General features: G+C 38.5%; 1 protein-coding gene across 3 annotated transcripts in view; it reads right to left on the reverse strand.

Moving 5' to 3' along the window:
* YEATS2 (YEATS domain containing 2) overlaps positions 1 to 14,387 on the reverse strand; it is a 117,615-nt gene that overhangs the window by 16,089 nt on the left and 87,139 nt on the right. For all 3 annotated transcript variants that reach the window (XM_072752570.1, XM_072752571.1, XM_026007243.2), the window contains exons 20-21: positions 10,138 to 10,314; positions 6,180 to 6,363 (exon numbers count right to left, since the gene is read on the reverse strand). In XM_072752570.1, the coding sequence (XP_072608671.1) occupies positions 6,180 to 6,363; positions 10,138 to 10,314 (361 nt within the window). The remainder of the gene's footprint in view (positions 1 to 6,179; positions 6,364 to 10,137; positions 10,315 to 14,387) is intronic.

Below are 14,387 nucleotides of genomic sequence, written 5' to 3' on the forward strand. Positions count from 1 at the left end.
AGAATAAAGAAAAAGAAAAAGAAAAAGAGAGAAAAGGTCATCCAAAGTCCAACTGTGGAGATGACAGTAATAACATTTTATGATAGTTCTTTTTCATGTTTGTTCCCTATAACAGTTTCTTTGCTTTGTATATAGCTGTGATAGGTACAAACTGGATATAAAATTTTTTTTTTCAGATGATCTTTTTTTAAATATTTTTATTCATGAGAGACATGAAGAGGCAGAGACACAGGCAGGGGGAGAAGCAGGCTCTATGCAGGGAGCCCGATGTGGGACTTGATCCTGGGACCCCAGGATCACACCCTGGGCCAAAGGCAGGTGCTAAACCGCTGAGCCACCCACGGATCCCCGATATAAAATTTTATATTCTGATTTGGAGAACAGTCTTTTTCCTAGCTAAAAACCTTCTCTGGCTCCTGGCTGCCTATAGAACATTTCCAAAATTAGTTTCAAAGTATTCAGAGTCCATTTTATAATCCAGTCCCAGTTTATCTGTGTCTTCTTCACATCATCCCTATAGATCAAATACTTTGAAATGTGTGTACTTGCCATGCCTTCTAATTTCCTACCTCTGTGCAGCTCTTATTTTCCAAACATCATTCTCCACTTATGATTTTTTTTTTTAAAGTAAAACTCTACCCACAATGTGGGGCTCAAATTCATGACCCAAAGATCAAGAGTGCCAGGCTCTACTGACTGGGCCAGTCAGGTGCCCCTCCACCTATCATCTTTTTTTTTTTTTTTTTAAGATTTTATTTATTTATTCATGAGAGACATAAGAGAGAAGCAGAGACATAGGCAGAGGGAGAAAGCAGACTCCCTGCAGGGAGCCTGACGTGGGACTCGATCCTGGGACCCCAGGATCACACCCTGAGCCAAAGGCAGAGGCTCAACCACTGAGTCACCTAGATGCTTCTCCACCTATCATTTTAGAAAGGGTCATCCTCTTCTACTTTCCTTTAGGGATAACTTCCATACTCCTATTTCCCTTACACAACTATGGGAGGCATTCAGAGAAAAATCAACAAAGGGCTTTTATTACAAGACACACAGAAAACACAACACAAACACATGCTGTCATATAACAACTACTTAAAAACAGCATTTGAGAAGTGCCTGGGTAGTTCAGTCAGTTAAGCATCCATCCAACTCTTGATTTTGGCTCAGACTGTGATCTCAGCGAGCCCTGCACCAGGCTCTGAACTCAGCATGAGTCAGCCTGAGATTCTCTCTCCTTCCCTCTCTGCACCCCCACCTCCTGCACTCTCTTGAGCACACATGCTCTCTCGCCATCTCTCTAAAAAACAAAAGCAAAAACAACAGTATTTGAGGCTAAAGATACCTTAAAGCACTGGAAAGCAGCAGGTAAGAGTAAAAAGAAAGGAATTCTCTTAAATACTTTCTGAAATAAAGCCTTAAAAATCTTTCTTTGGAATAGAGGAGTGTCAAATCAGTCAGGTAGTAAGTTCTTAGTGAGATGTGTCCTCAGAACAATGACCTGGTTTTTCCTTTTGAAAATTCTTATTTTTATCAAGATATTATATGCTTATCAGTTGAAAAGTAAAAAGTGCTAAAGAGGCTCTAAATTAAATATAGCCATCCTTTCCTCCACTTCCCTGTCCTCATGTAACTAACTCCCCAGCAGCATCCACTTTGAACCCTTTTGACTCCTTTAATATTTATCTTAGTAATTAATTTTTAAAGAATGTGTACATTGTATGTATTAATTTTGATGTAACATTTTGATGGTACATACTGATGTGCTATTAGGGTAGATACAGGCATTTTAAAGCACTTATACCTGATGGAACTAGAGAACATAATGTTAAGCAAAATAAGTCAATCAGAGAAAGACAACTGTCCTATGATTTCACTCATGTGGAATTTAAGAAACAAAACAGAGGATCATAAGGGAAGGGAGGGAAAAATAAAACAAGATGAAATCAGAGAGGGAGACAAACCATAAGACATAAGACAAACCATTCCTTAGTCATAGTTCCCTGGAGGAAAGGCGGTGGGGGGTTGGGGTAACTGGGTGATGTGATGAGCACTGGGTGTTATCTAAGACCGAGGAATCCCTGACATCTACCTCTGAAACTAATGATGTACTATATGTTAATTAAATGAATTTAAATTTTAAAAAAAAAGGCACTTATACCCTCTTTCCTCCCTATACTGTTCTCTATTGATCCAAAGAGCACCATAACACTGAGATTCCAATCTGTTCTCTTGAGATATTTCCTTTTTTTCAGTTGCTTAGTTCTCTTACATCTACGTCTTCTTACTTCCTTCAAAAATGCCATAAACCCCTCCTTTATAATTCTCCCTATAGTCAGATCTCCTAAATAACTTCTAGTTTCCACATTGTCTGAGAGAGAACTTTTCTGGAGCTGTCTAATCTGTTCCACCTTATTTTCTAGGCTGCTGCACAGCTGCCACCCTGGGACATTCTTTATCATTACCCTGGGGATTCCCTTTGCCTTCCTTCTATATTGGATCCTGTTTCTTCCACTTTCTTGGTCTATACCTCTTCACTCTAGTAAAAAATATGTATTTTTTACTAATGCCTTGAGACAGGGAGCATAGGAAACAGAACTTTGCCAGAAAATATTTCTACTCTCACTCATCTGGCTGAAGACAGAATTCTCGAATGAAGGTCATCTTCCCCTAGAGTTCTGAAGAACAGTATCATGGCTTCTAGCACTGCTGAGAAGCCCAATGATCACATAACTTCTGAACTTTTCTATTTCTTTTTCTGAAGGCTTGTAAGATCTTCTCCTTGTCCCCGGTGTTCTGAATCATGAATAAATTGTACTTCCCTGTGAGCTATATTCCATTCACTGTGCTAGACATTTGTGCCTTTTAAACTTGGAAGTTTGTCCCTTCAACTCTCAGATAAATTGTTTGGCTTCTTGGATCATTTCCTTCCTACCACCTTCTGTTTGCTTTCCAGTACTTCTTTTAGTCTGACAAGACTCCCCAAAACACCACCGAATTTCTTTCCTTTTTTTACCCCCAAAGATTTTATTTATTTGAGACAAAGAGAGACAGAGAGAGAGAGACAGAGCACACATACATGCGTTGGGGGCAGGGGCAGCAGCAGAGGGAGAAGTAGATCCTCTGCTGAGCGGGAAGACCAATGTGAGGCTCGATCCCAGGACTTGGAAATCATGACCTGGGCCGAAGGCAGACGCCCAACCATCTGAGCCACCAAGGCGCCCCCACAATTTTCTTTCTTAGTGTCTAATTCTTGGTCTGCTCTCTGCTTCTACCTTGTGCTTCATAGTTTGGTCTAAATGCTGCAGCCAGTGACCCTGTTGTAAGGTAGAGCAGATTAAGTTACTCCTTAGTTTAAAATCCTCCAATGGTTTCCTTTGGAGTCAAAGTTCTTAACATGACCTACAAAGGCCCTATGTGATTTGGCCCCCACCACTCTGACTATATGCCTCAGTACTCTTTCTTTCCCTTGCTCACTCTGCTCCAGTCACAACAGTAACCTTGTTCAAAACAATTCATAAAATGCACGCAAAAATTTTATTTAAAAAATTAATGGTTATACCTTAGCTAAAAATAAAGTCTACATACACACAAAAAATTAATGGGCAGCAGAAAATAGTTTGGTTCTTCTGTGAAAAGATTAGATACAAAAAGTTTCAGCAGCAGCAACATATGAGGTAAGACCTAAAGCCAGGACACTTCATTTACTTCATGTTAAAACTTCATTAGAAAAGGGGAAGGTAAAAAAAAAAAAGAAGAAGAAGAAGAGGGGAAGGCAGGGGTGCCTGGGTGGCTCAGTCAGTTAAGTGTTCGAGTCTTGTTTTCGGTTCAGGTCATGATCTCAGGGGCCTGGGATGGAGCCTCAGGACTGGCTCCATGCTCAGAGGAGTCTGCTGGAGATTCTCTCTCCCTCTCCCCCCAACCCCGGCTCATGCTCTCTCTTAAAAAAAGAAAGAAAAGACAAGAGGAGGGCATTTATTCCTCATAAAGTAATCCTTCTGTTTCCACAATTTCTACTCCATTCCTAACAGTGCCTGTGAACATTCTGTTAGCAGAGAACAGTACTCCCTATACTAGAACTTGATCAATGGTTAACTGGTAGGTAGAAGTCACAGGAAAAACTACCAGTCTTCATCTTTTGGTCTTGAACTACCCCAAAAATAAGGCACAGGGGCTTGTCACACACAAAATGAAATAACGATGCAATAAGAATATCAATATTCACAACTGGGGCATCTGGGTGGCTCAGTTAGCTAAGTGTCTGCCTTCTGCTCGGGTCATGATCCCAGGGTCCTGGGATAGAGCCTGGGATTGGGCTCCCTGCTTAGCCAGGAGTCTGCTTCTCCCTCTCCCTCTGCTCCTACCCCCATTAGTGCATGCCCTCGCAAATAAATAATTAAAAATAACAGTATCCACAACCTTTCATCCAAAGGTACTAAGGTACCGTGTGTATGCACATGTATCTCAGTAATGCTCAGCTTCTTTTGTGTGTTAGTGCCAGCTGGCAAGCTCTTATCATTCTGCAACAAGGTAATACAGAAGCAAAGAATGTTCAGAAACTTTTGTAACAGTGTGACACTGCTGTGGTATTTTTACTGCATTTCACAGAAGTATCTGCAGTGAACAGTAGAAAAACAAAACTGATCTTTCAAGTTTGAGAAGCAATGCTATACATTGTATCAGCCCACTGGCATGTGGGCAGCACAATGTAATCAAGCACATTAGTATTTTTGTGGTGAAACACGAATATTCATATTATGTCATATAAACAGACTGTCAATGGAGGTCAGATTTCACACTAAAATTAGTTACCCAAACAAAGAAACAAAAAAAACACCTTTGGTTTTTCATAGCTCTTTATATTTTAGAATTCAAGGGAATTCTAAATTTAAAAAAAAAAAAAAAAAAAAGAATTCAAGGGAACATGGATAAGGATACTAAAATAGCAGCTATTTTCTTTTTTTAAAGATTTTGAAAAAAAAAAAGATTTTGTTTGTTTATATATATATATATATGAGAGAGAGAGAGAAAGAGAGAGACACAGGCAGAGGGAGAAGCAGGCTCCATGCAGAAAGCCCGATGTGGGGACTTGATCTGGGGTCTCCAGGATCCCACCCTGGGCTGAAGGCGGCATTAAACCGCTGAGCCACTGGGGCTGCCCCGCATTATTTATTTATATAATGGCTACTACATGTTGTATAGCAGTCAAAGCATTGACACACTGAATCATTTAATCCTCAGTCGGTATTATTATCAACCTTATTTTACAGCCAAGGAAACTGAAGCAAATTATTTGAACTAAGGTTATCTGGCTCCATGATTTGTGCTGTTATGTTAACCAATGTAAAGGGCACACTCTTCTGGGGCCATTTGGTGTGCACACAAAGATATCACACATTTTACAGATCACATGCATGTTATTCTAACACTACCCAACATAATAATTAAGGTTAAAAATCACAACTTGGAGTCATCAGGGCTAATTTATTTATTTTTAAGATGGGAACCTGATGTGGGACTTGATCCTGAGTCTCCAGGATCAGGCCCTGGACTGAAGGCGGTGCTAAACTGCTGAGTCACCCAGGCTGCCCCAATTTATATTTTATATACTTTGTTTATGAAAATATGTTTTATAATGTGTTCTATTCAAAACTGGATGATAAAAAGAAAGCAAATGGCAATGTAAGGAAAGTAGACTCTTAGTTCTCCACAAAGTTACGTTGTAAAAAGCAGTCAAAATACTCCAGAGCTCCAGATGGCTGAAGTTTTATTATAAAATTAAAAAATTAAAATTACTATTAAATCCATAAACCATTTCTGACTTAAGAATTTATGTGTAGGGCAGCTCCGGTGGCTCATCGGTTTAGCGCCTGCCTTCAACCCAGGGTGTGATCCTGGAGACCAGGGACTGAGTCCCATGTCAGGCTCCCTGCATGGAGCCTGCTCCTCCCTCTGCCTGTGTCTCTGCCTCTCTCTCTCTCTTTCTCTCAATTATAAATAAATAAAATCTTTTTTACAAAAAGAATTTATGTGTAGATTTTAAGAATAAATTATAGAAAAGGCAGTTTTATGGAAAATGTGAATTACTTTTAACTACTTATTATATATAATATTGTTTAAGACCTTCCAAAAATATTCTTGGCCTAAGGAGGGAGGGAGAATATCATTATGAGACAACTCACCTGATACGGTAGCTTTTCCAGAGATGGGGTTTGGTGTGGACACCAAGGACGTGGCACTGATGACGGAGGGAGCGGCAGCCTTGCAAGTTCCCATGGGGGCCTGGCTCACACACACTGATTGCTGCCCAGATGTTTTCACTACAGAACAGATAGCAGATGATGGACTGGGAGTTGTTCCTTCCACCTGCTCATACATAGGGCCAAAAATAATAGAAATTAAGAAGAAAGCAGTGTAAGTTAGAACAGTGACTGCTATGGAGTATATTCAATAATCTATTACCTATTATTTTACCTATTAAATCCCATGCCATTTAAAAAGACTGCCTCTCTTGTTCAGTGTTGCCTATACTTTTGGAATTCACAGACCAGAAAGTTTTTAAATTTTAAAACTAGGAGGTATCAGAGAGTAAACCACATTAAAAACACAACAACAAAAACTCCCCGAAACCCTTACTACCTATTATATCACCCTATAAAAGGATATCTCATCACCAAAAAAAGGAGGACATAATCTCGGAACATAAAAGTGATAAGTTTTATTAAAAACTCACTATAATATTTTAACATTTGTCTCATTCATCCAAACAGCATCTACTATGTGGCAGGCACAGTGTTAAATGCTAGGGCCCAGAGGTAAAAGCCCTCAAGGAGGACAGAGTTGCCAAACTGTGATGGATGCTGTAATAGGCATAGGTACAAAGCACTATTAAAACTGAGAGGAGGGCACCCCGGTGGCTCAGCGGTTTAGCGCCGCCTTCAGTCCAGGGTGTGACCCTGGAGACTGGGATCGAGTCCTGCGTTGGGCTCCCTACACAATGTCTCTGCCTCTCTCTCTCTGTCTCTATGAATAAATAAATAAAATTTAAAAAATACATAAATAAATAAAACTGAAAGGAAAATTACTATTTCTGTCTACGGATAGGAGGGAAGAGTATTAGGAAAAGCTTCATATATAAATATGGCATTTGGGGGGAATATTCCAGATTCAAGACAGGGAAAGGGGGAGACAAGAAAGAACGCTTCTTGGCAGAAGACAGCAGGCAGAAAGAGAGGCATGAGAGAACATGATATGTTCAAGGAACTACAAAGAAGAGTGGTATGAATAGGTATATGAAAAGTAGTAGCTGGACGACATAAAGCCTGAAAAACAAGCAAAATCAGCCTCAGAAAAGACCTTGGGTTTTGATTTGTATTTCCCTGATGGCAAGTGATGCAGAGCATTTTCTCATGTGCGTGTTGGCCATGTCTATGTCTTCCTCTGTGAGATTTCTGTTCATGTCTTTTGCCCGTTTCATGATTGGATTGTTTGTTTCTTTGGTGTTGAGTTTAATAAGTTCTTTATAGATCTTGGAAACTAGCCCTTTATCTGATACATCATTTGCAAATATCTTCTCCCATTCTGTAGGTTGTCTTTCAGTTTTGTTGACTGTATCCTTTGCTGTGCAAAAGCTTCTTATCTTGATGAAGTCCCAATAGTTCATTTTTGCTTTTGTTTCTTTTGCATTCGTGGATCTATCTTGTAAGAAGTTACTGTGGCCGAGTTCAAAAAGGGTGTTGCCTGTGTTCTCCTCTAGGATTTTGATGGAATCTTGTCTCACATTTAGATCTTTCATCCATTTTGAGTTTATCTTTGTGTATGGTGAAAGAGAGTGGTCTAGTTTCATTCTTCTGCATGTGGATGTCCAATTTTCCCAGCACCATTTATTGAGTTTCATTCTTCTGCATGTCGATGTCCAAATTTCCCAGACTTTCTTCAATGAGATACCACCTCACACCAGTGAGAATGGGGAAAATTAACAAGGCAGGAAACCACAAATGTTGGAGAGGATGTGAAGAAAGGGGAACCCTCCTGCACTATTGGTGGGAATGTGAAATGGTACAGCCGCTCTGGAAAACTGTGTGGAGGTTCCTCAAAGAGTTAAAAATTAGACCTGCCCTATGACCCAGCAATTGCACTGTTGGGGATTTACCCCAAAGATACAGATGTAATGAAACGCCGGGACACCTACACCCCGATGTTTATAGCAGCAATGTCCACAATAGCCAAACTGTGGAAGGAGCCTCGGTGTCCATCGTAAGATGAATGTATAAAGAAGATATAGTGTATGTATACAATGGAATAATAGTCAGCCATTAGAAATGACAAATACCCATCATTTGCTTCAACGTGGATGGAACTGGAGGGTATTATGTTGAGTGAAATACGTCAATCGGAGAAGGACAAACATTATATGGTCTCATTCATTCGGGGAATATAAATAATAGTGAAAGGGAATAGAAGGGAAGGGAGAAGAAATGGGTAGGAAATATCAGAAAGGGAGACAGAACATAAAGACTCCTAACTTTGGGAAATGAACTAGGGGTGGTGGAAGGGGAGGAGGGCAGGCGGTGGGGGTGAATGGGTGACAGGCACTGAGGGGGGCACTTGAGGGGATGAGCACTGGGTGTTATTGTATGTTGGCAAATTGAACACCAATAAAAAATAAATTTATTATTAAACAAAACTAAACTAAAATCCACAGAACCATAAAGCCCAAAGAAAGCATAAAAAAAAAAAGAAAGAAAAGAAAAGAAAGAAAGAAAGAAAGAAAGAAAGAAAGAAAGAAAGAAAGAAAGAAAGAAAGAAAGAAAAGCAAAGACCTTGGGGTGCCAAGACAATTCAAGGGGGAAACAGACTCCAAAGGTTGCTGGGCCAACTGGCTATCTACACACAAAAGAATGAAGTTTGGCCCCAACCTCACACCATATAAAAACTAACTCAAAATGAATCAAAGACCTACATATAAAAAGCAAAACTATAAAACTCTTAAAGGAAAATATTGACTTAAATTTTGAGATTCTGGATTAGGCAATGGTTCCTTAGCTATGATATCAAAAGCATAAGCAATAAAAGAAAAATAAACTGGACTTCATCAAAATTAAAAAGTTTTGTGGTTTTCAAAGAGTACCACTAAGAAGTGAAAAGATGGTCCACAGAGTGGAGAAAATTTTTTGCACATCTCACAAGAGACTTGTATCTAGATCATCTAAAGAATACTTAAAACTCAATAATAAAGACAATGAATAACCCAACTAAATGGACAGAAGATCTGAAGAGACATTTCTCCAAAGATGATACAGAAATGGACAAGTACATGAAAAGATGCTCATTAGCTATCAGGGAAATAAATGCAAATCAAAATCACAATGCAATACCATTTCACAAGCACTAGAATGGCTCTAACAACAACAAAAAAATGGGTAAGAACAAGCATTTAGAGACCATGTGGGAAAAGTGGAGCCCTCATACATTGCAGGTAGGAATCTAAAAGGTGTAGCTGCCTGGGAAAACTGTTTGGCAGTTCCTCAAAATGTTAAACATAGTTTACAATATGATCCAGCAATTCCTTTCCTACGTATATAACCAAAACAACCAAAACCACAGGATTATACAAATACCTGAACATAAATGTTCACAGCAGCATTATTCTTTAAAGTCAAATGGCAGAAACCATCCAAATGTCCATCAACTAATAAATGCACAAACAAAATTTGTTATGGCCATAAAACTGGGTATTGACTATTGAGCTATACAAAAGTACCGATACATGCTACAACATGGAAGGACCCTGAAAATACCAGAAAGAAGCCAGACACAAGAAAGATTAGTGATTGCCTAGTATGAAGGGGAGGGGGCGTAGGGGTAGATAGGGAATAACTGCTATTGGGTATGGAGTTTCCTTTAGCAGTGATTAAATAAACATTCTGAAATTGATAGTGGTGGTAACTGTACAACCTTGAGAATATAATAAAAACCACAGAACTGAACACTTGAAAATGGAGAACTTTATGGCATGCGAGTTATATTTCAAATTGTTTAAAAAGAGAAATACGACCCACTGGTATACCTGCTAAATACCTTCTGTTTTTACTACTTTTATGTTTCATTACTGTTTTCTACTGTCATGCTAATCCTCACCGGCTGTGCAGGCCCATTTGCTGAGAGGGCCACAGCTGGGGAAGTGGCAGTTGTGATAACCCCTCCTGCCACTCTCAGCATTGTGGTTCCAGGTTTTGAGAGCTGTGAGGTGGCCGGCACAGACTTCAGTGTGCTATCAGATATTTTCATTAGCGATGCTTGTCCCCCAGGGGCCGCCTGCAGAAACAAAATGGGTTGAAGTAATAATGCTGCCCTGGCTCAGAGGCACAAATTATTCCTTATCAACATAGGACCCAAGAATTAGAGCAGATCCAAGAAAGTCTTGCTAATCAAAAACATATGAGGTTTGTGCACCCTTCCAATAAGCTCTCAAGTCTGACTTTTTACGTACAAATGTTCCTTTACCCCTAATGTAAAACAAGTTAAGTGAATACATTTGCCAATCACTAATTGGCAGCAATAATTCAAAGATACCAGGTCACATGTTATCAAAATAACCGAGTCCAAAATGCTCTTAAATGTACACATAATTATTAAACATGAAAATCTAAACAAGATGGGCCAGATTTAAATGGTTAAGTGCTCTATGCACTCAACAAATTTAGTACCATTCAACAAATTATACTTTTAGTGGGTTAAATCAAGGCTCAGCAAACCTTTCCTGTTAATGGCATAAGCATTTACAGCAATGCAGGCCATATGGTCATTGTTTCAACTCCTCAACCCTACTGTTATAGCATGAAATGGATGTGGCTGTGTTCCAATAAATTATTACTTATAAAAACAGGAAGCCTTGGGCATAGTGTGCTTAACTCCTGGCCCGAATGATTACTTAGTACCCAAATTAATACACTGCACAAGCAGATACCATTTATCAGTCTCTGAGGACTTACTATTGTGTGTCAGGAATGGCAGAAAGCACTTTTACATATCTTATATATCATTCAATCTTTTCATAAACTTTATAAGGTGGATTTTAGTCTTATTTTACAGATGAAGACATTAAGCTCAGTAATTTTACCAGAATCACAGTTAGTATGGTATAATTTGTGCTGGAGTCTGATGCAAATTAAAACCACAATGAGATATCACTTCATACTCACAAAAATGGCTAAAAATAAAAGGACAGACAGTCCTCTGTGTTGTTGAGGATGTATGGCAACTGGAACTCTCTCACATTACTTATGGGAGAATCAAATGGTACGACCACTTTGCAATCCATTTGTCACTTTCTTATAAACTTTCTTATTTATTTACCCTAGGACCTAGCTATTCTACTGTACAAAAGATGTATACAAGAATGTTTGTAACACTATGGTTCATAATAAAAATCTGGATCATAAAAAAAAAAAAATCTGGAAATATTCCAAATGTCCATAAACAGGGGAATAAAAGTTATACAAGGGGCAGCCCAGGTGGCTCAGTGGTTTAGCGCCACCTTCAGCCCAGGGTGTGATCCTGGAGACCAGGGATCGAGTCCCATGTCAGGCTCCCTGCATGGAGCCTGCTTCTCCCTCTGCCCGTGTCTCTGCCTATCTCTCTCTGTGTCTCTCATAAGTAAATGAATAAAATCTTCTAATAAAATAAAATAAATATAAAAATAAAAGTTATACAAAATATTACTTAAAAATAAACTACTGATACAAATATGGATAAATCTCAAAAACATGTTGAACAATCGAAGTTAGACATGAAAGACTACATACTGTATAATTTTATTGTTCAATGACAGAAATTAGCTAATTTATAATAACAGAAAAATGATTGAAAGGGAAATGAGGGTATGTTTTAGAATGACAGAAATGTTCTGTATCTTGATTGGGACAGTGCCTGCATGAGTTTATACAGTGGTCAACACTCATTCAGCAGTACACTCATAATCTGCGCATTACTTTATGTAAATAATACTTATTAAAACACAACGGTAATTGCTCCACTGTAGCAGAACCTGGAGAGCATCACCACACTGGCTGCAACCATAAGCAGGTAAGAAGAAATAAGCTAAGATTTAAAAGAACTGCCTAAAGAATTTTGGGGCCTCATATCTGTTTAAGTACTAAGCGCATCTGACCAAAAGGAAATTAGCACTCAAAGAAACCAAATACTACTAATATGAAAAGACTGATGATCAAGAAAGAAAAGAGAAGATGCTTAATTATCATAATCAAGAATGAAAGGGGGGTGCGCCTGGGTAGCTCAGTTGGTTAAGCATCTGACTGTTGATTTCAGCTCAGGTCATGATCTCAGGATCATGAGATCGAGCCCTGCAACAGGCCCCATGCTGGGTATAGAGCCTGCTTAAGATTCTCTCTCTCTCTCTGTCCCCCCAACACCCCAATCCCCACTTGGGCACTCTTTCTCTAAGAAAAGAAAAGAAAATGGGGCCATCATTAAAGATTTTACAGACATTAAAAGGATAATAAAGGACAATTATGAACAATTTTAGTCTAGTAAATTCAACCACTTTGATGAAATGGACACATTCCTTTACAGATAAAACTTACCAAACCTCCCTCAAGACAAAACAAATAACCTGAATAGTCCTGTATCTATTAAATAAATTTAAATTGTAGTCAAAAAACCTTACCAATTAACAAGACTCCAGGTCATTATGGCTTCACTGGTGTACTCTAAACAGTTAAGGGGGACACCTGGGTGCCTCAGTAGTTGAGCCACTGCCTTTGGCTCAAGGCATGATCCCAGAGTTCTAGAACTGAGTCCCAGATCAGACGCCCTGCAAGGAGCCTGCTTCTCCCTCTGCCTTTCTCTCTCTCTCTCTCTTTCATGAATAAATAAATAAAATCTTTTTTAAAATAGTCACGGAAGAAATAATACCAATTCTACCGAAAATCTCACGAAAAACAACAGGAAAGAAAAGTTGCTAACTCATTTTAGGAGGCCAGCATTACTCTGATATCAAAATCAGACAAGAATTATGAAGAAAACCACTAGCTAATAACTCTCACAGAAATTCTAAACAAAGTTTTATCAAATGAAACCCAACAACACATTAAAACAGGAGAACATGTCACAACGAGGTAGGGTTTATTCCAGGAGTACAGGGCTAATTTAACACTTTTTAAAAAATGTTTTTTAATTAATCTCTATACCCAATGTAAGGCTCTAATTCATGACCCTGAGATCAAAAGTCACATGCTGCACCAACTGAGCCAGCCAGGCACCCGTTTTAACATTTTAAAAATTAATGTAATTCACCACAATAACAAAAAAAGAAAAAAAACACATGATCTTCTCAATAAAACACAGAAAAAATATTTGACAAAAATCCAATATTCACATTCCATGCTTTGAGAACTATTGGTCTACACACAGAGAAAATGAATGATTTTTTGATAAATGGTATCACACTGCCCCTATCCTTCTATACCTTGTTTGCTTCATTTGGTCAACTTTTTGAGATCTAGCTATAGATTCTCCTGCAGGTGATTCTGACATCCCTCACCAGCTAAAATGTCCTGTCGCTATTCTTTGGCTTACACACTAAAGAATGCTGTAGAAACATGTACCAAGTCCCCTACAACATTTACTTTTTACAGCTGGACCTTGAACAACATGGGGTTTGAACTACACAGGTCCACTTATACATGGGTTTTTTCTTTTTAATTGTTATTTTAAGTAGACTCCATGCCCAATGTAGGGCTTGAACTCACAACCCTAGTATCAAGAGTCACAAACTCTACTGACTGAGCCAGTCAGGTACCCTATGGGTTGTTTTTTGTTTCTTTTTAAAAGTAAATACAGTATAGTTCTGTAAATATTTCCTCTTCCTTATTATTTAATAACATTTTCTTTTCTCTACCTTACTTTTTGTCAGAATAGAGTATATGATACATATAACATACAAAATGTGTGTTAATCGACTATGTGTGTTATCGGCAGGGTTCCTGGTCAACAGTAGGCTATTACTAGTGGGGGAAGTAGAGTTACATGGGAATTTCCCACTGCCTGAGAGGTTGGCACCTCTAAACCCCACATTGTTCAAGGGCCAACTGTATATGGATATTGTGGCTATAATTATCTATTATACTATTCAGAATCTCTTATATGAAGTTTCTCCAGTGAAGTTTTAGAATGAAGTAGCAAGAAAATTTTGTTTCTTTTAAGGAAGTATTATGTGTGTATTTCTTTTTCATCTTACAAATAGTGTGAATTTTGTAAATGATCATGCTTTTGATTTGCTTTGGCAAGTATTAGTGATTATAAAAGATATAACTGCGTATCTAATATCTTCTCATTTCTAACTCATAGTTTTCTCAAATCTCAAGATT

This window comes from Vulpes vulpes, chromosome 3, assembly GCF_048418805.1.
Source record: "Vulpes vulpes isolate BD-2025 chromosome 3, VulVul3, whole genome shotgun sequence".
Taxonomy (NCBI): Eukaryota; Metazoa; Chordata; class Mammalia; order Carnivora; family Canidae; genus Vulpes; species Vulpes vulpes.